This window comes from Telopea speciosissima, chromosome 2 (genome assembly GCF_018873765.1).
Source record: "Telopea speciosissima isolate NSW1024214 ecotype Mountain lineage chromosome 2, Tspe_v1, whole genome shotgun sequence".
Taxonomy (NCBI): Eukaryota; Viridiplantae; Streptophyta; class Magnoliopsida; order Proteales; family Proteaceae; genus Telopea; species Telopea speciosissima.
In genome coordinates, this window is record NC_057917.1 from 54,128,263 (window position 1) to 54,154,812 (window position 26,550).

Below are 26,550 nucleotides of genomic sequence, written 5' to 3' on the forward strand. Positions count from 1 at the left end.
GAGATGACATGGTCTAGATTAACCACGTGACAAATTTCACAAGTCTAATATCCTATCAAATACCCCCTGGTGGAATGACATGCATCTCGAGGATGTCCATGCATGTATTCCAATACTCTAGAGTCTAGACAATACTATGCACTCTACTAACTCTGAGTGGGAATGGACAATTAGATTAAAAAAAAACCGTAAAAACGAATAAGTCGGTATTATCTTGTGATTTTCGTAAACATCACCTTCCATTGTTACATGGATAACTAACCATTAATTAATCAGGACATCACAAGAGAAAAAGAAGACAATAAAATTAACAGTGTCTCTTCTTCTTCAAGAATTATTAAATCTGTGGCAAGCTAGTGTGGGAGAACTGCACCTGCTGACCATTGGTTGTGCAGCAATGTTGACATTGTCCATAGAATCAAACGGTCTTGTATCAGATGGCAAGTGCTCATGTTCTTGAATTACTAGCAAAATATCTCAGACCATCTATAGATTAGCTAGGGAAGCTCAAACAGAAAACCATTAACCATGGGGAATCTAACCAAACCCACGTTATAAATTGAGAGGCTGGATAACATTCGATCCAGATATTTACCATGTATACCATTTCACAAGACTAACAAGGGATTGAAGAAAAAAAAATCAACTTCATGCAGTCTCAGGATATGAAAATCTCCCTTTCTTTAGGTATAAGTGTATAACAATGACTCTTATATGTAAATTTTGTTTCATTCTGGCCGAAATTGAACCTTCTAATATAGTGGCTTTTCAAAGCCACAAATAAAAAGAATGCAAATTCCTTGGGCAGATGCAAAATAATAAGTTCCACAAAAGTACAACCCAAGAATGTTGCTTGCTACTTAAAAGATCCAAGGTGTATTAGATATAAGATCTATACAAAAGACGGAATTTCAGTTATTCAAGTAGAGAACATGAATACAAATGGTTGGAACTAAAGATAAGTTCTTGTGCAGAGAATAAGCCCACCTGAATTTATTCTCTGCCGTTGCATCCAACATTCAATAAGGAGGTCCTCACTGTCAGGGAAGTGAGGGTACTCGTCTCTGTCAAACCACGATCCACTTGGTTCGCCAACAGCAGAGTGGCACAGGCAGCCTCTGGGTACTGCAAACCCTCTACCGACCTCCTGTAACATGAGCTCATACAGAGAATGAAGAAATAAATGTCAACTAGTCTAATTAGTATAAAATACAGAGAGTATAGAGGACATATGTGGTGCACCAGAAACCTTATGTTACTAGTTAAATCAAGAACTTGTTTGCAGCATTTAGAATGATGCAAACCACACAATAAATCATGTTGAAAGACAACCACAAAGGAGCTTTTAGGCATATCATAAGGTGTTGTATAGATTAAACTTAAAGGTCAAGTTAATGCAAGACCAGGAATAGACAGATTAATAAGTCCCAAAGAACTCTTCTATCATCTTTTTCCTCCATCTTTCATGTTCAAGGTTTCCATAAACTGGGAGCCATAAACATGTCTTTCTTCCTCAATGAGTTCATCAGAATTATACACCCCACATAGAATCTAAAGCATCAGGAGCTTTACGTATTAAGATTTTCGAGCACACATTGGAGTTTGCATAGATGTTAATAAGAACTCATGAAACATGAATGAAGTGAAGGAAATTATATAAATGGGACATGGCCACAGAACTATCAAGTGCTGTACTTTGATATTCAAACTCAACCCAATTCCATCTCCCCATGAATGAATGGAAATGCCCTCATAAATCCCAATCTAACAGATAAACTGGTTGATAGCACCTGCCCATTTTCTTACTAAAAAACTACCCATGAGGAAATAACATTGTCTAGAAAGCTGCAAAACACTTTCAATGTGGTCATAGACTCATAGCTATTGTAAGTTTGTTAAAAGGGTTGTTATTTTGATAGAGTTTCAATAATTGGACAAGACATGCATAGTTTTGGACTTGTTTCAAGTATGACGCCGAATAGAGCTGATTGGAGGGCAAGGATCAGTGTAGCCGACCCCAGTTAGTTTGTATAAGACTGATTTGTAATTGTTGTGCTGTGTTAATTTTCTTTTACTTTTATTATCAATATTTTGTCTTTGTAAGGATACATTTACTTTTATTGTTGTTGTTGTTTCAACAATTGGACAAGAATTTTTGAGTGGCATTTGTGCAAATAAATGCAGGCAACATCAGTCAGATTCCAATACGACAGCTGAAAGCCTCAATATCACCTGCCTTCATTCAATTTAAATAAGTTCCAAAAGTAAGAGGTCATAAGATCAACTCCCCTTGGGGCCTCCACCACTTTCCCCTCCCCCCAAGTAAAATATATATAAGCTCCCAATAAATAAAAAATTAATAACTTTCATAGGTTAAAATATAGATATTTGGAAACCCCTAATTCTCTATATATGGCACTGACTGCAACCAACTTTAAAATCAGTCCATAAAACTGCAAATCAATGACATGTTCATGCAAATAACTTTGATATCTAGCACTAACTGTCAATGACATATTCATGCAAATAACTTTGAATCCCAGCCATCAACTTGAAGATGGAATACAAGCACACTGTTTATAAATAATATAAGAAACTCGAGAATTACCAAAGGTGCATCATGAACGTTGTTTTGCACTGTCACTGTCATTGCTTCCTCCTTACTCTTGCATAATAGAGGAGAGTGGTCACTGCTAGAATCCCACCTCAACCAAGGAAGAACAACTCCGTCCATTTCAACAGGAAGGGAAGATCCTGTTGAAATCCCAAAAGTTTCTGATTCCCCACAATGGATCAATAGGTCCTTTGGCCTTGTTGTTCCTCCTAATGTTGAACTAGCATCACTCCTTTCTCCATCGAATGATGAAATGTCTGTATCTTCAACATTTGAAATAAAGTCTTCGAAATACTTCTCTGCCTCCTCAGTCAAGCACTTGGTCATCCTACTTCTATCATTGCTCTTCTGAAAGCAAATAAGATTTTAAAGAAAAGGGAGGGTTAGGTAAGGGTCCACTTACAGCTCTTTCATTGCAGGACCACTAACTGTAACCATACTACCATAGTAAATACAGGCTTGACAATGACATGTCCACTCGACTTGCATGCTTGTTAATGTGCCCTGGATTGGTAGTGCCTCCATGTGTGTGTCACAGAGAGAGAGAGAGAATAAAGGACATCAACATCTACCCACTGCACTTCCAGGCATGTTGCACATTTGTGGGTTTGTTGGTGCATCTGTGTGCATGTGTTGTTTTGTGAGCAAGAGAGAGAGAGCATTCTACCTTTCTAGCTCGCGATGGCTTCTCTGCAATGGCAGCCTTCTCTGGATTAGGAAGCAATTCTCTAACAATCTTAGAAAGCTCACAACCACGTTGTTCTTCAACCATCATCTCAGCTAGCAAATCCTTTTTACGCTTTTCTGACTGAAAGATATATGTTCACATCCATCAACATTGCAGCAATAAAGACAAATTCAATAAAACGACATTGCAGCAATAGAAGCCCAAATAACCTATCAGATTACCATATCCTTGTTTTGAAACTTTCATCTAAAGTTCAGCTCAATTCTTTGGGACATCCAAGAGAATGTAATAGTTAGGTAATAACTGATCTCTGATCAGGTTAATTGCTGATCAAAAAGAAATATCAAAGTCAAGTATATCAAATAGTGATTCTCCTCGTTGCACCATCCTACATTTTGGTTGAAGGTTAACTAGGTCAGGAGCTTAGGTAGTACAATAAACAGAATAGAGGTTATTAACTATCAGATAGAAGCAAGATGATGAGAAGATATGTCAGAGTTCTGAAAATTAATTAAATTGGCAATTAGTACCTGTTCCAACTTAGATGTGAAATTCTTTCGGATCATGGCAACAGCCCCAAGAACATCCGAATTGTTTGACTGCAAGCAATCACCATCCACTAAAGAGGGCCTTGTTTTCACCATGGCCTGCAAAAGTACATCAGGACACCACAAGCTTCAGCAAATAATCAAGCTTTTGCACAAGTCTTACACAACTGGAACAGGACACATTCAGTAGTACAGCAAGTCGGGAAAGACAGATTCACCAAATACCTGTTCAAGCTCAATCCTGATTTCTTCAACCGCATGTCGGAGTTCGTCTCGCATGGATTCATACAATGCAGTTCCTTCTCCATCTCCAGTGGGATGGTCTATCTGTAAGTGTAAAAAAAATGACAAAAGCAAAAAAAGATACTTCTTTAAAACTCTCAAATGAGGTCAAAAGTTTAATTTTCACCACAGGCTAAGAGCGCCAGTATCTGATCCAGTGCAATATACAGCTCATTTAAATTAGCTGCTCTATTCCAGACACCAACCTTTTTCTGTGCATAAACTGTTCGGATTGTCCTCTCAGTTCCATTTTTACCGGAACAAGCATTCCATGCTTCATCATCAGTTAATGCAGAAGAGTGGCTCTGAAAGGTTCCAAAAATGTCCTTTTAAGTCTGCATTGTTTCCACAGATAAAGCTCCCAAACAAATATGATACAAATCTACAGCAAGGACTACAGCACGGTCATTAAACCAGGATATTTTTCAGTTACTCATTATTACAACTCTGAACATCCTCTATTTCTTGTCCTCAAACAAATAATAAGAATAAAAAATCAGGCTTTGTTTAGCTCTAAGAGATGAACATTTCTTACAGAGTAGTCATCGTATAACTTCGATAAATCTTTTTGACTAAGAGATCTTTTCAGGCACTGATGGTCAGGAGCTGTTGGCTTATGTGATGAAGACCACTTGTGATTTCCACTGGTGTGATTCTTTAGCTTAGCATGGCTGCTAGATATTTGTGAAGGATCCACATCACCCTGTCAATAGAAATTAAAGAGAAAAAACTTATTCACTTTCTATTGTGCAAGAAAATGATGAAGACACTGTACAAGTGTATGATACTATCCAAAAGAAGTCCATATTGTAGCTTCATATCTAAAGAATGACTGATATGGTCAACCCCCACCACAACCTTCCTTATCATGCACATTGAACACATGTAGGAAGCCAGGGTGCTATTTGACATGATGATCCTAAACATCTCATGTATAATTTTTCTTCTCCTCTCCGACCTTCCAAGAATAGGTGAATAAATCTGATGCTAAGGGCATCCAACAGGGTTGATTTGCTGGAACCAATTAACTAAAATCTTTTTATTTATTTATGTATTTGGAGAGGGGGTCGGTGATGAGGTCCTGGTTCGGTCCTGGAGACAGAATCAGAATCCTTACTAGATAGGATCGTAGGGAAGTGAGAACAGTAAAACTGACACAAGTTCATGTGCTGTTTGTTCCTTATGATCAGCAACCAAATAACTTCCGGAACAAATATGTGAATAACTAAAAAATTACAGGAATAGGGAAAAGATTAAGGGATATGACCGAGGCTTCTCACCCAGGCCTTGCTTAGAATCTCACCAAGCAACTCTGTATCTCACAATTATGTAGGCAAAGCCAAGATTGCATTCAAATTTTGTTCTTCCATTAGATTACAGACAGCTCCTTATATACGGTGGCTAGGAGGGTTCTAGACTCTTGTGGGGACTTCCTCCTAGATTTTTGACCAATTAATGAACTCTACATTTTCAAGGTCCTTCACAACGAACAAGGAAACTGACCTATTGACTGAAATAAGAATAAGACCACACTACTTTAATACTAGTTACAACTAATTAGTTAATGCTTTCTTTTCAGCACATATTACTCTTGAAACTTCTTCACTAAGTCTTGGACTGGAATTAATTGATATCTTTTTCAGCAAACATGCATTAATTACTCTTGACCCATCTGACTAGAGTTAACTGAAACTTGAGCTATAATATTTACCACTGGAGGGTCTGGCCTCAACCAACTGAACTTAGTTGAGGCCTGGCTTCTCCCTTCTTGTGATGGTACTGTTTGGAATAGAATTTATCTGATCAGCTCTCCCCGGCTTGAAAACATTCGACTCCGACGGATGTAGAAAGGATATATAATGCTCATAGTTGATGCGCTTGAAATCCTCTCCATGAATCCATGTACAGTCATGTCTTGGTAGACCCTTCCATTTGACCAGGAAAGAGTGATAATCGCCTCCTTTCCTTGTCAAACTTGCTGCTGATGACGTCTTCAATCTCATCCTTATCCAATGAAGCAAATTGATGCAATAGAAGGGTATGCTCGCTATCACCCTCATCGGTGTCCCTCATATAGAGTTAGATCAACAATATTAAAAATGTTGCTAACAAACATGTTTGGCGGTAACTCAAGTACATACGCATTGGGTCCAATTCGCTTCAGCACCTTGAATGGAGCCATCTTCCGATGGTGTAAATTTGTATTGGTACCAGGAGTAAACCTCTCCAAAGCAATCTGTACCATGACCATGTCTCCCGATTGGAACTCAACAAATTGGCGATGACGATCAGCTGCAGCCTTGTACACATCATTGCTGATTGCAATCCCTCCTAATGTACTAGTTAGCCTCAACACTAACTTGTGCATTAGGAGGGAGAGGTACCAAATCTGTGGGCCTCTTGGGCTGAATTCAAGTACCATCTCAAAAGGTATACCGCCTATAGTGTTGTGGATGAAATTGTTGTAGGCAAACTCAGCAATGTCAAGTATTGATGGTCAAGTCTTTTCGTAATCTCGTACAAGACACTGTAGGAGAATGCCTAAACTTGGATTCATAACTTTCTTTTGTTTATCCGTTTGTGGGTGAAAAGCTGTAGAAAATTGAAATTTTGTGCTTGTCCTTAACCTCAAAGTCTTCTAAAAATAACTCATGAACTAACATCACGATCAGAGACCATCAATTCTGGCAGTCCATGTAGTAGCACCACATCTTTGAAAAATATGGCTGCAATATGGATAGCATCATAAGTACTTCAACAAGATATGAAGTGAGCCATTATTGAGAACCTGTCCACCACCACAAAAATAGAGTCGTGTTTTTCCCTAGTAGTGGGAAGTTCAAGCACGAAATCCATGCTTTTATGCAATCATGGTTGACGCAGGAGCAATTCCTTGGACCAGCCCAAATCCATTGGGGGACCCAAATGAAGACGAATTGGGTCCAATTGGGTTTTGGGTTCAGTAGGGTATTTAATTTATTTATTTAATAGGATTTTTATTACTTGGGTTTATCTTGTAATTCATGTTTTAGCTTTAATAGGCTAATTAGTGGTAGAGTCTATTTAGGAGTTTATGAGTCCAATTAGAGTCAAGTTTAATTTCAATTTTTAGATTACTATTAAGAGTCTTTATGTCCTCTTTAAATACAAGGTTGTAACCTACGCAAGACATAGATTTGGAATGAATTGAATTTGAAGAATGGGTTTACCTGCGGGTTACAGTTTTGACTTGTGAGTGTGTGCTCTCTTTCCTGCCTCTCTATCGTTTCTGATCTTCTCTCTCATCCCTCTCTTTACTTCTCCTTTATTATTATTATACTCACTTTCTTCCTTTAATGTTCCTTGTATTTCTGTCACAGTTTGCACTTTCCTGTTTTCTACCGAGCTACAAAGGAATTATCTGATCTCTTCTACTACTGTTTGGTTTGGCCAGATACTCTTGGCACAGATTGCCTTTTCTATAGGCGAACCAAGCCCTAGATATTCGCTTCCCAAATCATCCCCCACTGAGAATATACTAAAAATCTCTGAATAGTTGGCTTAATCAAATATTCAGCTTGAAGGACCTTCTCCAGGAAATCTTGTGAGCTACATATCTCGGTTACTCCAATCTTGTCACGAATCTCAGGTTTCAGCCCTAACCTGAATCGTGAGATGAGCTGGTCGGCTTCTTCGGTTAGACCAATTCGAGATACCAACGTATCAAATTGGTCCATGTATTCTTCAACTGAAAGGTTTCCTTGACGAATGGTGTTCAACTTGTCGAGCCACCTTCGTTGGAAGGTTGATGGAATATATTTTTCGGTTATAAGCAGCAACCAAACACCTTCCGAATCAAATATGTGAATAACTCAAAAATTACAGGAACAAGGAAAAGATAAAGAGGATATGATCATATGACCAAGACTTCTCAACCAGGCTTTGGTTAGAATCTCACCAACCCCAAAACAAGGAATCTCACCTATAAACTCTGTATCTCACAGTTACATAGGCAAAGGCAAGATTTCATTCAAATTATGTTCTTCCATTAGCTTACAGGCCGCTCCTTATATAGAGTGGCTAGGAGGGTTCTAGTCTCTTATCAGGGCTTCCTCCTGGACTTTTGACCAATTACTGAACTTTACATTTTCAAGGTCTTTCACAACTAACAAGGAAACTGACCTATTGACTGAAATAAAACTTCACTACTTTACTAGTGTAAACAGCAGTGAAAAATAATGCTTGAATGATCTTAACCGATCACCAAGGCCCTCTATTTATATAGAATTGAAGTACAATTAATCAAAGTACAAATAGGAATGTTGCCTCAATCTTAATCCTAATAGGAATTCCTAATACAACTAGGAATGCCAAAATAGGACTCGGTTGAGGGAAAAACAATAAAACAAAGGGAAAAATAAAAGAAGAGAATCATAATCTGACTAGTACTACTCCTAACTTGATTAGGACTAATCCTAATCAGCTAGGACTAGTAGGACTAATCCTAATCTAACTAGGACTACTTACCCCAATCGGGTAAGCAGCCAATTTCAACACTCCCCCTCAAGTTGGAGCAAAGATGTCGATCATGCCCAACTTAACTAGATTGGGATAAAACAATTTTTCAGACAATCCCTTGGTGAAGATATCAGCAAGTTGATCCGCAGATGTCACAAAGGGAATACAAATCAGTCCATCTTCTGACTTCTCTTTGATGAAATGCCTATCCACCTCAACATGCTTGGTACGATCATGCTGTATAGGATTGTGTGCTATGCTGATTGCAGCCTTGTTGTCGCAGTACAACATCATAGGAAGACGAATAGGAACACCAAGATCTTGTAGCAAACCTTTAAGCCAGAGTAACTCACAAATACCTTGTGCCATAGCTCGAAACTCAGCTTCGGCACTAGAACGAGCAACTACATTTTGCTTCTTGCTACGTCATGTGACAAGATTTCCACCTACAAAGGAGCAATACCCAAAAATAGACTTACGATCTGCAGAACCAACCCAATTAGCATCAGTGTATGCTTCTATTCGTAGATGGTCAATACACAGGCAGAAGAATTCCTTTTCCAGGAGCTGACTTCAAATAGCGCAAGATACGAAGAATAGCTTCAGTATGAGAAGAGTAGGGATCATGTATAAACTGGCTCAGTACTCACGGCGACAGCAATGTCAGGACGAGTGTGTGAGAGATAAATCAGCTTCCCTACAAGTCTTTGGTACCGGCCTTTATCAATAGGCTCACCCACTTTTTCCTTGAGTCAAACAGTAGGGTTCATAGGAGTATCTAAAGGATGGCAGCCTAACAACCCGGTTTCAGCCAATAAGTCTAGGACATACTTCCTCTGGGAGAGAAAAATGCCTTTAGAAGATCTGGCCACTTCAATCCCAAGAAAGTATCGTAGCTTTCCTAGATCTTTAATCTCAAATTCTTGTCCAAGGAAGGTCTTCAACCGTCTGATCTCATCACCATCATTGCCGGTAACCACTATATCATCAACGTAGACTATAAGAACAGTGAGTTTTTCACCAGCCCTCTTTATAAAGAGTGTGTGATCAGCATTACTCTGCTTATAGCCCACAAAAATCATGGCCTTATGGAACCGGCTAAACCATGCTCGAGGTGACTGCTTCAGCCCATAAAGTGCACGCTTTAGCCTACACACTTTTCCTTGGTTTCTGTCACAAGAGAACCCTGGTGGAATGTCCATATACACCTCCTCATCCAGTGTTCCATTTAGGAAGGCATTTTTTACATCTAGTTGCTACAAATCCCATCCAAGGTTGACTACACAAGATAATAACACACAAACAGTATTTAACTTTGCAACAGGTGCAAAAGTTTTCTGGTAATCAATGCCGTATGTTTGAGTGAACCCCTTGGCCACAAGTCGTGCCTTATACCTATCCACAATGCCATCCACCTTCTGTTTCACCACAAACACCCATTTACATCCAACGGTTTTCTTCCCAGGTGGAAGAACCACAAGCTCTCATGTGTTATTTTTCTTCAAGGCTTCCATTTCTTCCATCATAGTTGCGTTCCACTTTCCATCTAATAGAGCTTCCTGCCAATTGTTAGGAATACGAACAGAAGAAAGAGAGGAAACAAAAGCACGAAAGGATGGGGAAAGAGAGTCATAAGAAACAACATGAGATATGGGATGCTGAGTGCAAGTCCTGACCCCTTTGCGAAGAGCAATAGGTAACTCAGGAGAAGGAACATTACAAGGTGGAGAGGAAGGTTCTGGATCCAGGTTCGACAATTGGATGGGTACTAGAGCAACAGTTGATTGAACCTGCTTATGTTTCCTTGCATAGGTCTTCATGTTACTAGCATCAATCCTCCTCTGAAATTCACTAATAGTCCTCTGGATAGGAATCTGGGCAGGGGTAGATTGCTCCCCCTGAATAGAAATAGTCTCCCCCAGTATAAGAACCTCTCCCCCTGACTCAGGGGGAGTATTAAGGGTAGGCCGAACAGGTTCAAACTCATGGTAAACAGACTGAAGTGGAGGTGGAGAGTCAATAGTCAGCACATCTTCACTAACACTCTCCCCCTGAAGAGGTGGGGACATATAATATGGAACGCTTTCATGAAAAACAACATCCATGCTGACAAAAGTCTTGCGGGATGGAGGGTAATAACATTTGTACCCCTTCTGAGTAGCAGAGTATCCCAAGAAAATGCAGCGGAGACTACGTGGGTCAAGTTTACCAGGGGACCTTGTATCCCTGGCATAACAAACGCAGTCAAACACCTTAGGTGGAACTGTAAAGGAAGAAGAGCCACGTAATAGCTCAATAGGGGCTTTGGAAAGAAGAACACGACTGGGCAGCCTATTAATTAAATAGACTGCAGTAAGGACAGCGTCCCCCCAATAAAGGGCAGGGACATTGCGAGCAAATATAAGAGCCCTAGCCACCTCCAAGAGGTGGCGGTTTTTCCTCTCAACCACACCATTTTGGGCTGGAGTGTCAACACAGCTGGTCTAATGAAGAATTCCATGGCCAGTAAGGTATTTTTGGAACTGACCTTCCATATACTCTTTCCCATTGTCACTCCTCAAAGTTTGAAGAGTGCCATTAAATTGGGTTTTAACCAATTGATGAAAGTGCTGAAAACACGAAAAAACTTCATTTTTTGTATGCATAAGGTATACCAAGTGAACCTAGAATAGCAGTCAATAAAAGTGACATACCACCGATGTCCAGACAAGGAAGCTTTCTTACTAGGACCCCACACATCAGTATGAACAACATGCAATAAGGAAGAGGATCTGTTATTAGAAATAGGATAAATTGAACGTGTCTATTTAGCCAAGACACAAGGCTCACAAAAAAAGTCTTCCTTATTACAGTCTTTAACTAATGTTGGAAATAAATTTGATAAAATACCTAAAGGGGGATGGCCTAGCCTAGAGTGCCATTTATGTAATTCAGAAGAGAAAGATGCCGACGGTAAACCCTGGGTAGGTGTAGGATCGCCATCAAGCAGGTACAATCCGCCATGCACTTTACCCGATCCAATCGTCTTTCCCGAGTCCAGTTCCTAAAAGACACAGTGAGTGGGAAAAAAAGTCACTTTACAATTCAGGGATTTAGTGATACTGCTAATAGAAAGAAGGTTAGTTGTAAATTTGGGAATATGCAACACAGATGACAGGGTAAGAGAAGGAGAACAACCAATGGATCCTTTCCCTGATATGGAGGAGAGGGACCCATCAGCAATTTTGACTTTATCCTTACCAGAAGCAGGAGAATATGTATTAAAAAGGCTGGAAGAACCTGTCATGTGATCAGTAGCACCGGAGTCTATGATCCATGGAGTGGAAACTACTGAGGCACAATGACCAGCAAAGGAAATACCTGTACGGGCAGAGAAGGAACCTGAATTGGCATCAGATGTAGTAGAGGCAGCGGATGCGTTCAACATACAACGTAGAGCCTGGAGTTCTTCCTGGGAGAAACCGATATCAGCAGTGGGAGTTTGAGCTAAACTTTCAGTGTGATTGGCTTTGTTTTTAGACTTAGCACGACCACGTTTGGCCTCAAAATCAGCTGGCTTCCCATGTAATTTCCAACATTGAGCCTTAGTGTGATATGGTTTGTGACAATGCTCACACTTCACAGGCTCTTTGGTGGTAGTAGCAGCAACACCTGTCAGAAGAAGTAACAGGGGTGGAGCCAGCAGTCTGTAAGGCTGATCTCTCAACTTTGGGAGTAAGCATCATGGCAGCCCTTCGTGTCTCTTCACTGTGAACATAAGAAAAGGTCTCCTCTAAAGTAGGGAAAGGAACCCGACCAAGGACTTGCACCCGGATAGGATCATAATCATCATTGAGTCCAGCTAGGAAATCATAGACCCGAAACTGATCAACATAAGAATAATAGGCAGTAATATCAGTAGTAGTAGTAGTAGGTTGAAACCTAGCATAATGATCCAATTGCTGCCATAAACACTTGAGGGCAGTATAGTATTTAGTGACAAACATCTCCTTCTGAGTAGTGTTTTGGAGTGTTTTCCTGATTTCATAAACCTGAGCACCACTTCCTGATCGACCATAAGTTCCCTTGACAGCAGTCCATATCTGAGTAGCAGTGTCAAGGAGGAGATATTGACTGGATAGATCAGTGGTCATAGAATTTAAAACGAATGACATCACCATAGCATCGTTGGTAGCCCATTTAGTACGGGCAGCACCTTCTTCAGCAGGTTGTTTGGTGGTGCCAGTAAGATGGCCAATGAATCCCCTACCAGCCACAGTCAAGGATAGTGATCTGGCCCAGATTAAATAATTCGTACCATCAAGCTTAATGGCAGCAGCATAGGGAAGGAAGTCATTCCTAGGCTGACCATCCCCTCCAGAAGTAGCAGTAGTTGTTTCAGAATCACCCATAGTTGAGCAAGGCATAAATCGATCCACAAATTTGAAAAAAACAGATCTTCAAAAAATTGAATCAAATCTGAAATAAGGGTTTTGAAGTTGCAGCAATTTCAGCCGTCAAAATAGGCTGAAAAACTGATCGAGTGCTCCTCTAGTAGTGGGGAAGAAGTCCTCCAAAAATTAGCTCCTTCGGATGAGCTAATAAGAAACCATAAATTTATCAAAATTTAGGGGAAAAATTAAAATACAGAAATATCGCAGGTTTGGAATCTGAATTAGATTTGATCCAAAGCTGCAGTCTTCTATAAAGGATTGGTGTAGACCAATAATGGCAGGAACCAATCTCCAAAGAACCAAAAGTCAAACTGTAGTTGAAGAAGTAGCTTGATCTCTAACGATGGAGGGTCTGCCGGCAGAATTAGGTCACACCAGTGTCTTCAATCTTTAGTGAGGTGTCATTGAGGGCAGCAGCTATATCTTCATTGGATTCACCTCCAAGTTGCTGCCCTAAGTGAGATAGAGAGTCCGAGAGTGGTGGAGAAGAAGAGAACTAGTAACCGAGACTGTTAGAGAAGGAGAGAACCAATAGCTTAGAGAGTTGGAGAAGAAAAAACCAGAGAATCGAGAGGGCTGCTTCTTCAGATCAGAAGTGGCTCTGATACCATGTAAACAGCAGTGAAAAATAATGCTTCAATGATCTTAACCGATCACCAAGGCCCTCTATTTATATAGAATTGAAGTACAATTAATCAAAGTACAAATAGGAATGTTGCCTCAGTCCTAATCCTATTAGGAATTCCTAATACAACTAGGAATGCCAGAATAGGACTCGGCTGAGGGAAAAACAATAAAACAAAGGGAAAAATAAAAGAAGAGAATCATAATCTGACTAGTACTACTCCTAACTTGACTAGGACTAATCCTAATCAGCTAGGACTAGTAGGACTAATCCTAATCTAACTAGGACTACTTACCCCAATCGGGTAAGCAGCCTATTTCAACAACTAGTTACATCTAACTAGTAAATGCTTTTCTTTTTCAGCACATATTACTCTTGAAACTTCTTGAGTAAGTCTTGGACTGGAATTAATTGATCTATTTTTCAGCAAATATGCATTAATTACTTTTGACCCATCTTGACTGGAGTTAACTGAAACTTGGGCTAGAATATTTAGGACTGGAGGGTCTGGCTTGAACTAAGCGAACTTAGTTTAGGCCTGGTTTCTCCCTTCTTGCGATGGTACTGTTTGGAGTAGAATGTATCTGCATCAGTGGGGGTAGGGTGCAGTGCCTAGAAAGCTGGGGAAGTCACATATTCATATGCCACAAAAGTCTAAAGGAGTCCTAACATCCAGATATAAATAACCTGTATTTTTACATCATGATGATGTACTACTTATCAGAGTTCCCCAACTCCAACCTTCTTTTTGCCTTCTTGTGCTTTTACAGTGTTTTCCTTTTCATTGTTTCAGCTGGATAAAATGCCAGAGGGAGTAGAGAAGACCCACCATTCAGTTGTACAGACGTTTGTCTGCCAGAAAAAGAAGCAGAAGGCAGATTTTCTCATCAAAAACTTGGGGGAACTAATAGAGCAACTTCATTGATGTTAACAAAACAGGAATTTCGTGAATGGCTTGAATGATCAATGAGATCAGTCACACTCTCTATTTATAATAATAATAATAAAAGAGATTACAAAGGGAAGCCGTTCACGACACTATTCATGGCACTGTTCACGACACTGTTCACATAAACAGTATCACAGCCCCAATTACAATCCTACCCTTGTTCAAAAGTATATAAATAAAGCATAAATAAAAAACCAAAAATACCCTTATAATATCGGGTAATACATCTCAACACTCCCCCTCAAGTTGGGGCATAGATATCACACATGCCCAACTTGACTAGACTAGGATAAAACAACTTCCCACTCAACCCTTTGGTGAAGACATCAGCCAGTTGATCTCCAGACTTCACAAAAGGAATACAAATCAGCCCACTCTCTAACTTCTCCTTGATGAAGTATCTGTCAATCTCCACATATTTGGTACGGTCATGTTGCACTGGATTGTGGGCAATGCTAATTGCTGCTTTGTTGTCACAGTACAACATCATTGGAAGATGAACAGAACCACGGATATCAAGGAGTAAACTCTGAAGCCACAGTAACTCACATATGCCCTGGGCCATAGCACGAAATTCAGCTTCAGCACTAGATCTTACCACAACATTTTGCTTTTTACTCCGCCAAGTGACTAGATTTCCTCCAACAAAAGTACAATAGCCGGAGGTAGATTTCCTGTCGGGTTACCACCCCGGCAAGATTGTGTAAGCCTCAATGCGAAGATGGTCATGAGGAGACAAAAGGATTCCCTTTCCTGGAGCTGACTTCAAGTAATGGAGAATACGAAGAACAGCAGCCATGTGATTGGAATAAGGATCATGCATGAACTGGCTCACAAGACTCACAGCAATGGCAATATCTGGTCTAGTGTGGGAGAGATAAATCAGCTTGCCCACCAATCGTTGATATCTGCCCTTATCAGTAGGTTCACCATCCTTCTCTTGCAGACGGTAGTAGCTTCCAAGGAAGTGTCACAACGATGACAACCAAGCAAACCAGTCTCTGATAGTAAATCTAGAACATACTTTCTCTGGGAGAGAAAGATGCCTTTTGGAGAACGGGCAACTTCAATCCCAAGAAAATATCTTAGCTGTCCTAGATCTTTTATGTCAAATTCCCATCCCAAGAAAGCCTTCAGGTGAGAAACTTCATCTATATCATTACCAGTCACAACTATGTCATCAACATAAATTATGAGAAGAGTGACCTTTTCTCCCTTTCTCTTGATGAAGAGAGTGTGATCAGCATGACTCTGTTTGTATCCACAGGAGACCATGGCTTAATGAAACATACCAAACCATGCCCGTGGAGATTGCTTCAACCCATAGAGTGCCCTTTTGAGCCTACAAACATTCCCATGGGTCTTGTCAGAGGAAAAAACCGGAGGAACATCCATATAAACCACCTCTTCCAACTCCCCATGAAGAAATGCATTTTTTACATCCAACTGCTGTAGGTCCTAGCCAAAGTTGACAGCACAAGACAGTAAGACCCGGACAGTGTTCAACTTCGCAACAAGGGCAAATGTCTCCTGGTAGTCGATCCCATAAGTCTGAGTGAAGCCTCTAGCCACAAGCCTGGCTTTATATCTATCCACTGTTCCATCTGGCTTCTGCTTGACAACAAATACCCATTTGCACCCGACTGGTTTCTTACCCGAAGGAAGAACAACTAGCTCCCATGTCTCATTTTTAAGTAAGGCCGTCATTTCTTCCATCATGGCTGCTTTCCACTTTAGATCTGCAATCGCCTCCTGCCATTTCTGAGGAATAGAAACAGAGGAAAGAGAAGAAACAAATGAACGATAGGAAGGAGAAAAAGCATCATAGGAAACAACATTGGAGATGGGGTGTTGGGTGCTTGACCTAACGCCTTTACGAACAGCGATAGGTAAGTCAAGGGAAGGATCCTTACCAGATGATGTAGTAGGGTCTGGATGTGGATCAAGTGCAGACGACTGTGGAGGTGGTATGGTTGTGGTGGCAATCTCAACTTGTCCTGTGCGCTCCCGGGTATATACCTTATCAATAGGGATTTGACTGACTGGTCTACGCTCCCCCTGAATTGGAGCCACTATAGGAGCTGAAGTTACAGAGGGCTCCCCCTGAATAGAAGCCGGAAGAATAGCAGACACATCTTCAAAACCCTGATTCTGCTCCCCCTGAAGAGGTATCTAGGAATAATATGACAAGGACTCATGGAAGACAATATCCATGGAGACAAAACTACGACGAGAAGGTGGATGGTAACACTTGTATCCTTTCTGGGTCGCAGAATAGCCCAGAAAAATACACCGAATGCTCCGTGGATCAAATTTCCCATGAGGATGATGTTTGCGGACATAGCAAACACAACCAAAAACTTTGGGGGGAACCATAAAGGAGGAGGAACCCTGGAGGAGATCAACGGGGGAACGACCATCAAGGACACACGGTTGATGAGATAAGCAGCGGTAAGAATGGCATCACCCCAGTAGTGAGAAGGAACCTACCGTGCAAACAATGGCCCGGGCTACCTTAAGGAGATGTCTATTTTTCCTTTCAGCAACCCCATTCTGGGGCAGGTGTATCAACACAGCTAGTCTGATGGACAATACCATGTGCAGCCAAATAAAGTTGGAACTGACCCTCCATGTACTCTCTGCCATTATCACTGTGTAAAATGCGCAAGGTGGCATTGAATTGGGTCTGAACCATACGATGAAATAATTGAAAACAGTGGAAGACCTCACTTTTATAGCTCATCATGTATACTCAAGTGGCACGAGTATAACAATCAATAAACGAGACAAACCATCGATGACCAGAAAGGGAAGTACAACGGGCAAGGCCCCACACATCAGAATGAACCAAAGCAAAAGGAAACTCACTTCTTTTATTTAATGAAGAATAACTGGAACGAGTCTGTTTGACCAAAACACAAACCTCACATAAAAACTCATTCCTATTACAATGCTTAATCAAGCTCGGAAACAAAAGAGACAAAGTACTAAGGGATGGATGACCAAGTCGACAGCGCAGAGATGAAGGTCGGGGACGAGGTGGATCAGTAAATGATGAGTCGTAGAGGAAGCCGAATGTAAAGTAGAAGGCTGACCCGGGTCAAGTAAGTAGAGACCATCCTGCATCTTACCACCCCCAATCATGCGCCCCGTCTCCAGATCCTGTATGACACAATGAGAAGGGTAGGTGAGCAGCGTATGAAACCCTTCCCATTAATAGGAGAAAGGGAACCATTAGCTACTCGAACACTGTCTTTGCCAAAAGATGGAGAATAAAGATGAAATACATGGGAGGAGCTAGTCATGTGATCGGTGGCACCGGAATCTATAATCCAAGGACTGGATACAGCCGATGCACACAGACTACTGACTGGAGTACTTGAGGCAAAATTAGAACCAAGAGGGGCAGCAGGTGTAGATGCCGTAGTGGAGGCAGCGGAAGAGGCTTGTAGCATGCGACGGAAAGCTAGGAGCTCATCCTGAGTAAGCCCAATGTCAGATGAAGGGGCAGCAGCAACAGCAGCAGCAGTAGTAAGAGAATCAGCCATATGAGCCTTGGGCTTAAACTTCCCACGGGCTTTCTTTTCCTCAAAATCAGTAGACTTCCCATGGAGCTTCCAGCATTGAGCCTTAGTATGATAGAGCCTGTTGCAGTGTTCACACTTGACAGGACCTTTAGGGACAGCAGTACCACCATCAGTAGTGGTAAGAGAAGGAGTACTAGAAGCAACTTGCAAGGCAGAGCAATCAACAGTAGAGGACTGCAGCAGAGCAACCCGACAAGATTCCTCATTATGAACCAAGGCAAAGGCCTGCTCTAGGGATGGAAAAGGGGACTGCCCAAGTACTTGCACCCGAATAGGATCAAACTCCATATTTAGTCCAGCCAAAAAATCACAGACATGTATTTTGTCAACGTGTTTGCGATAGGCAACTAGATCAGTAGCAATAGATGGCTGATAGTCGGAGTAATGATCCAATTGTTGTCACATGTTCTTGAGGGCAGCATAGTATTTGGAGACAGAGAGCTCCTGTTGGGTAGTGGCATTAGCCTTCTTTCTAATCTCATAGACCTATGCATCATTCCCCGTGCGACCATAAGTCTCTTTGGCACCATTCCAGATAGTATGGGCAGTGTCCAGTAGAAGAAAATTGTCTGAGATATCCCCTTGCATAGAATGGATCAAGTGGGACATCACCATCGCATCATTCGATAACCACTTGTTGAGCTGAGAACCCTCTTCCACTGGTTTAGTTATTGTCCCAAGAAGATGGCCAGTAAGGCCAGGCCAGCTACTGTCAAATAGGTAGACCGAGACCACTTCAGGTAGTTAGAGCCATCAAGTTTGATTGGGGTAGCAAGGGGAAGAAAATCAGTCCGAGGGTGGCCATCAATGCCAGAAGAGGCCGAAGAAGAATCTGAACCAGTCATTACAGCAGGTAACCAATCTTCAATGAAGCAGCAAACAGCCAAAAAATATCCAAAAAAATTCTGGAATCGACCCCCAATAGAAAAGGGTTGTATTGGAGCAAAAAATCTCAGATATGTAGGCTGGGAATGATGTCGAATGAAGGCAGCAAGAATGCCAATCAGATGCAGCAGGAACCAGCAGCCCAACCCCAAGATCGATTAATGTCAAGGTTTTGAAAAAAACCCTGAGAAGAGAGATCGATAAGGGGCTGGGGTCTGCAACCAATCTGATGAAGTAAATAGGGGCTGAGAACAATATCAAATAAAGATCCCACAATAGAAGATGCAGCCGAAACAGATGTAGAGGCCTGATCTCCAAAAAACATAGGAATCTTCAAATCGCAGACAGTGCTTCAGCTCTACTCAATCCAAAAAAGAGGCATAAAAAAGGAGGTATATTGGGGCAGCAGCTAGATCATTACAATCACCTCAGTAGTGCTGCCCTAATGGGAGAAGAACCACCAAAAGAAAGGAAGAAAGAAGAAGGGAAGAAGCTCGATGGAGGGAAGGAGAAAAAAATCAAAGGGAGGGAGGCGGGTTTTGAAAACCTAGATTAGAGTGTATTTGGCTCTGATGCCATGTTAACAAAACAAGAATTTCGTGAATGGCTTGAATGATCAATGAGATCAGTCAAGCTCTCTATTTATAATAATAATAATAATAAAAGAGATTACAAAGGGAAACACTGTTCATTGCACTGTTCACGACACTGTTCACGTGAACAGTGTCATAACCCAAATTACAATCTTACCCTTGTTCAAAAGTACATAAATAAAGCATAAATAAAAAACCAAAAATACCCTTATAATATCGGGTAACACATCTCAACAATTGAATAACTCTGGAAATTTAATTCAAAAGAAGGATTTCTAAGTAACCACAAAGGCACAGACATGATTAGGACTTGGAGATAACCTAATTTATCCAGTTGGGTACATAAAAGTGCTGCACACTTGTAATTGAGCATCCTACAAATTGAAGAGAAAAATCGATTTTCAAGCCTAAGGGATCTAGAATAAGAGTTTTTTTAACATTATTTCCTGCTTCATAGCTGCTAATCTCCAAGCAATTAATAGTTGTTGATAACAACAAAATTCCAACTGAAGGTTTCCCTTGTCCAGCTCCAACAAGGAGGTTTCCCTTGTCTAGCTCCAACAAGGAACTGCAAGAGCAATAAAACTAAGCACACAAAGAGAAGTAATATATAAGGTCTCTTCAATGCTAAGGAAAACTATCATAAGATTCATCATGCTAGATAGCCACTTCAACAGTGGTTTTTTGAGTTTGGTGTTCTCACAATCTTATTCCCAGTCCTGCTCTCTCTTGCTCTATATTTTGGGCACTTACATTGAGACACATGACAGACATATTAGCAAGGTCCATTTGTGATTTAACCCTTAAAATGACCAATGTGCCCCAAAAATGCAGGCAAAAATGTTGAAGCACCTCTGTTATGATTTTGTTTTGTCAAATTTTTTTGCCAAATTCATTCATTAATTAATTTTAACAATTGCAAATTTCCAATTTCTAGCCAGCCCAAGGTTACACGGTCCAACTTCCCCATGTCTGTCTTCAATTTAGTTTACTGCATGCTGCTGAGAATTTGGTTTTACGAAGCTTCAAACATAGCTGGTGCTCACTGTTTGGAAACCATTAAAGCTTTTTGCTATTAGAGCTAGTTTTGTGGGATTTTTTATATTCTGGGTTTTGCTCTTGTGGAGCCTGCGATGAAATGATGGAAATCATAGAGGAATCTGGTTCCACCATTCCCCTCTTTTTATTCATCTCACTGTCGTAGGAGGGAGTGGGAGAGGGCCGGAGTCGAGGGAAGAGGGAGGAGTGATAAAGTACAAAAACATCCTGTCTAAGATACTTGGTAAGGGGGATAGGATGGGTAAACAAGTCCAGTTACAATAATGTGTTGTGACCGGGCTAGTTACGAACAGCTTTACCCTTTTTTTAAAGAATGATTTAATCATCTGAATGTGTTCAACTAATTCTTAGCTCTTGGCCATTCTCCACTTTTGAATTGGGATTTAATGAGTTCTCACTAGCCAATTGCATTAACCATTTATTAATTGATTCCTCTTAAGAGGTATTAATAGCTCACTACTACTCGACCCATCCGCCTTATTTTATCATATATTTGTGATGTTCCTGATTTGATTTAATTAGGGATTTGGTTGTTATCACTCCTTTCAACCCTACACCCTCCTCTCAGCAGCACATTCCAAATATGAAAATTCTTAATTATATTCCTTTCTGTTCATACCCACTTGCTTCCCCCAGCAACCCTAATTTATTTAGGGTTTTATGTTTTTGAGTGAGCCAAAATCTAAAAGGTATCTAGGTAGCCAAACCTCTTTCAGATCAAATAGTAAGAACTTATTTCAAAATGTGATCTCTTAAATTGTGTTGGTGCATAAGGGTTTGCTGACACACAGGCCCTTCAACAAACTCAACTAAAAATGGGAAAAAAAAAATGTCACTAGAATATTTAGTGCAATGGAAATTAAATAAGATAGCCCATCAAAATCCTGCGTGCATGAGAACTGGGGAGTACTGTCAATGTACCGGACACATCGAAGGGGACCATTCACCTTAAAAATGACTAAAATTCTCCCTAGCATATCAACAGTGTGATAGGTGTAGATGAGGGAAAGCTCATCAATTTGAGTTGAGCTAGGCATCACCTTATATCATAGAAAGTAGAAACAAACTGGAAACAATGTCTCCAGTTGGAACTGCCATAATATATTCAAACATCCAGAGCATCATAATATATTTCTAGATCAGTACATAATAAATATGAAAAGATTTCCTTTTTAAGAACATACCCAAAATAGTTAACATGGGTGTATAGAAAAAGTAGGAAAAATGTAAAGGGGTAAGACTGAAAGCTAGAATACCCCCAGCTCACTCGAAAGAGCCTTGCCCAGACCACTGTGGGAAGAAATCCTGTCTGGCTGTTCCACATTCACAAGAAACATACAGGCTGAGGCATAAGACGAAAAGTGAAGCTTCTAAGTTCGTACCTAAAAGCATTTGGGAAAAGATTTTATGGCAGCAGCCAACCTAACAAAATCTCCTGTATCCATGCTCAAGATCAGCACAGACACACACTCCTTTTACAACCAAAACCCACCTCTTTCCTCTTGATGCACGTACCACAAATAAGTACTTTGGAGCAATGAACAGGAATTCCACAGGATATGATTCCATCAAGAACGAATGGTTTTCTTGGTGAAGACTTTTTTAGCCATGTCTTCTAAAAACCTCAAATCTATTTTAGCCAAATTTCAAGTTAAAAACTTCTCTTTTGCCTGTGGTTTTTTTTTTTTTAACTGATTCCTAAAACCTTGTGGTTTGACACATAAATTTTGCAGATAAAATCACAAACTCTTGACAAGAGGTTGTCCCAACACATCAATTATGGGATAGTGCATGGTTATCTCAACACATAGGTTGGGATATAGTTTTTTTTTTTTTTTGTTTGGATGAATAAATAATTCAATTACCAAAGGGAGAAAAAGGGAGAAGGGAGGATACAAGCAAAAGCGACACAAAGCCCTGCCAAAAAGCAGGGACAATACAATGGGCCAAAGCCCAACCCAAAAAAATGCACAAAAGAAAACAAGCCAGGCACCAGGCCCTGCTCGAAAGAGGCCAACTAACCCGTGTCAATAGGCTCATCACTTAGAGCATAATTTCTGATATCTAAATTGAAAGGCGGATTCAACTCTAGGGCAGACAGGGAGTAAGAAAGGTAGGGGCGCTTCTTAGGGAAAGGAGGGGAGCTGGGGTTACGGCGACGGAAAGGGGGAAGCCGGGTAGAGTTAAGGGTTGAGAGAGAAGAGGGAATTGGCCCATTAGAACTAGATGGGTCAGTCAAAGAGGAACAAGAGATGGGCTGGACCAGAGAGGAAAAGGATAAAGGAGAGGGAACTAGCCCATTAGAACCAGGTGAGCCAGACAAAGAGGGACAGGAGTTGGGCTGGGCTACAGAGGGAATGGATAAAGAGGGGACCATAACATTGGAAGGGGGAATCGAGGAGAGAGGAGGCCTAAGGGATAAAATTCCCATAGTCGTCGACTTGAGAAAGGAAGAGATACCGAGGTGTAAGGGGAGAGTCTTTAGGGAGGTTTGCATAGGGGCAACAAGGTCAATGTGGTCAACAGGCTTAGCATGCTCGACAAGCGCAAGGTCAGTGGAGACTGGCTCAGGAAGAAGACAAGAGGCCAGCTAATCGAGGACCATGTGCTCATAGGGGGAGGGAAAAGTTGCATCATCGCAGAGGGAAGCAAGCTAGAGGAGAGAGAAGCGATTTGAACCTACGATGGCACGGGGGACCAATTGCTCAGAGTAAGGCACCGAGGAGAGATCAAAGACAGGAGATCCTTCCGGCAAGTTTTCTGATGACGACTTCTTCTCCGGCCACGGCTAGGGTTGCGCTACTTAGAGGCTGTCGGAAGAGAAGCAGAGACTTCAGCGATGGTGGGGGAGAGACGAAGCTACTCAGAAGCTTCGATTGGGGGACTTAGCTCCATGGCAAAGGACAAGCAGGAAGCTGGCAGGGGAAACTTCAACGATGATGGGGGAGAGACGATGCTGCTCAGAAGCTTCGACTAGGGGATGGGACCTTTGATAGAAGAAGGACGAGCAAAAGAAGCATCAGCGGTGGCTTCACTCCCAGCTTCATGGCATTTTCCGGTCAAATGACCAAACCATCTAGTTGAAGGAGAACCCTTCGTCATCAACAACGAGGATGGAAGCTGGCAGGGGAGAATCCGCCTGAACTTCCACACAAATTCTGGCAAAGGCAAAGCGATCCTGGAGTTTTGTTCTGCCATTTGAATAGAGAGGATTTTCAAGGACCGAGCCAATCACACTAAGACCCTCCTCACACCAGAGATGCAAAGGGAGCTTAGGGAGAGAGATCCAGAGTGGAAGAGAACTAAGATCGAGACAATGCAGTTGAAGATAGCGGTTCCATTGCCAAAGAAAGAAGGGTTTTCTTCCAACATTCCAGGGACCTCCAGCCAAAAGTCTAATTTTGTCATCATCTTCAGCAAACTTGAAGATAAAGAACCCATTATCTAGCAGGTGTGTTTCAAAACGACCATTTGTGTTCCATTGCTTCGAAGGAGAAGCGTTTACAAGGGGGAAGGGGGGTCGGGTTCCCATAAAGTGCCTCACTAGGAATCTATCCCATTCCTTAGCTTCATGGAGGAGGAGGTTAGCTTCGTAATGGGCTGCCTTGGAGCCACTGGTGAAGGTGGGAGGGACAAAGTGAAGGGGGAAGCCATCACGGGAGGGGGGTTTTGGGTTGAGAAGAGGGAGGGAGGATCAGGGGTAGGGAGAAGGGAGGTCCTGGGTGGTGGCGGCACCACCCCAGGGTGGTCGGACATAGAGGAAAGGGTTCAGGCCATCACCAAGGGGGGAGCCAGCTCTAACATTTCCTTGTAGCCACTCCAAATTTTCGCCGAGCCTGTTGGAAAAACCTCATGATTGGGATATAGTTCATTTGTCATCCAATTGAAAAACAGTTTTATCATCGTATCAGGAAAAAAAATTAGCATTGCATTATCAAAATTCAATTCCACCAATATCTTGTTTGCTTTTCATAATTAGTGAATAATTTCTGTGTCATTACACAGAATCAATCAATCAATAAATATAACAAAAAGTTAACTAAGTGATTAGAAATGTGGTGTTTCTCTTTGCAGCACAACAATGGAAAATTTGCGAAAGCATTTCAAAACATGCCATTCAATCTGAATTCAAGATTATCCCAATTCCCAACACATTCAGACTGTTATTAGGGATGAAAGTTATGCCTTATACATGTCAATCCTAAATAACTTGATATCTTATCATCCAAAGATGATCTCCTACCTAGAGGAAAACCGACCTCCAGGAAATAAACTGAAGAGGAGAATATTTGAACAAACAGAGAGGGGGAGAAAGTAAAGTAGGATAGCCGTACCTCCGAATCACTAAACTGACAGCGCACAACAGAGAGGGAACGCCTCCTCCTGGAACTAGAAATACTGTCGGAATGAGCTTTGGCAGAGGAAGCCGAGGCATTGACAGCATCAACCGGTCGCGCGTGTTGCCTGGAAACAGACCTTCCACGCCTTAGGTCCTGAGACTGAGACGAACCTTTCATACTAGTAGTCGTAGTCGCAGACGAGCAAGAGCTGCCAATGGCAGAAGCGCGGCGGGCTGATGACGATCGTGATCGGCCCCTTTCGCTTACTCTGAGAAGGACATCCAGGTCCCTGTCCTCGTCCTTTTGGTTGAGATGGTGAGGGAAGAAGTCATTGGCAAGGTCGTCGAGACTGATGGTTTCAGGGAAACCTGAACCCCTGGAGGCGTTCACGAATCTGCCCTTTGCTGCAGCTGCTGCCGGTAGCTCGTCCCAGTCCAGCGCATGGGAGCGCCCCGAGAATCTGCTGACGCTCTTGGACCGGCGATGATGAGTTGAGTTCCTATTGGAAGAGCCTGCATCCTCCGCATTGGAAGCAGCAGCTCCAATTGAGGATCGCTTCGTCGTGGATTTAAATGCCGAACTCGCCATCACCTGAGAAGAAGAAGAAAAAGAAAGGAAGATACCTCAAAATCTAGGGTTTTAAGTTGATCATTTCCAAATTTCCATGACGAGAGGTAGGAGTGGCAAAGCACGGAAGTGGAGCTGAAACGAAACGAAATGGTCCATAAAATTTAGATGGCAAGGACCGACTTCATGAAGAGGAGAAAAGTAAACAGGTCACAAGACTACACGAGAGTGGAGAAGCAGAAGCAACTAACAACTACTACTTTAGTTACTTGAACTACCAACTCTAGAGGTGATGTGAAAGATTTGGCGGAGAAATCGAAATTTAAAGCTTTCGAAAAGTCTCGTGCTACTGCTGTAACTGAGGACACTTTGTTCAATTTAGGTGGCAAGGTAAATAAAAGGAAATGAAAGAAAAATCTTTTTTTCCTTTTAAAATCTTTTTTTTCTTTCCCCTTTGTTTTCCTTTTTTTTCGTTGTTTTTTGAATCAGGAGCTTTATATATATATTTCCTATGGAGGGGGATCGAACTGGGAGGGGGGAAAGTACCAGCTAGGAGATTCGAACTCGAGACCTCCGGGAGAACATGGGCATGAAATGCACCACGGCTCACCAAATGAAAGGAAATTCAAATCGTTAAAATAGAAATTTTATAATTGTTTACAACACGTGGTTGTCTTTCAAAAGGTTAGGATGGGAGGGAAAATAATCCTCTCCAATTCCTTAAAGTGTGGCAGTGCAACATTGCTAGGTGGAGATGTCGGCATGCTACCGCATCCAACGGTCCATATCAATGAGCTCGGACCGTTGGATGCGACAGCTGCCAGGTGTCGACATCTCCAGCTAGCACTACCGCACTGCCATACTATAGGATTTGGGGAAGATT

At 41.5% G+C, this 26,550-nt stretch overlaps 1 protein-coding gene across 1 annotated transcript; it reads right to left on the reverse strand.

The window, feature by feature from the left end:
• Positions 1-853: 853 nt before the first annotated feature.
• On the reverse strand, positions 854-25,869 carry LOC122653186. The gene is made up of 8 exons (XM_043847129.1): positions 25,095-25,869; positions 4,668-4,835; positions 4,339-4,437; positions 4,076-4,177; positions 3,833-3,949; positions 3,282-3,422; positions 2,609-2,962; positions 854-1,147 (listed from the first exon to the last, which is right to left on the reverse strand). Exons 1-8 carry the CDS (start codon positions 25,686-25,688, stop codon positions 953-955), a joined length of 1,770 nt encoding a protein of 589 aa, XP_043703064.1. The 5' UTR covers positions 25,689-25,869; the 3' UTR covers positions 854-952.
• Positions 25,870-26,550: the final 681 nt, after the last annotated feature.

Bases quoted from the DNA above. Each gene is read 5' to 3' on its own strand.
- LOC122653186 (XM_043847129.1), bottom strand. From the start codon at position 25,688: ATGGCGAGTTCGGCATTTAAATCCACGACGAAGCGATCCTCAATTGGA. The intron at 3,423-3,832 runs GTACTAATTGCC...TATATCTTTCAG, and splicing joins TCACATCTAAGTTGGAACAG to TCAGAAAAGCGTAAAAAGGA. The intron at 2,963-3,281 runs GTAGAATGCTCT...ATTTGCTTTCAG, and splicing joins AGCCATCGCGAGCTAGAAAG to AAGAGCAATGATAGAAGTAG.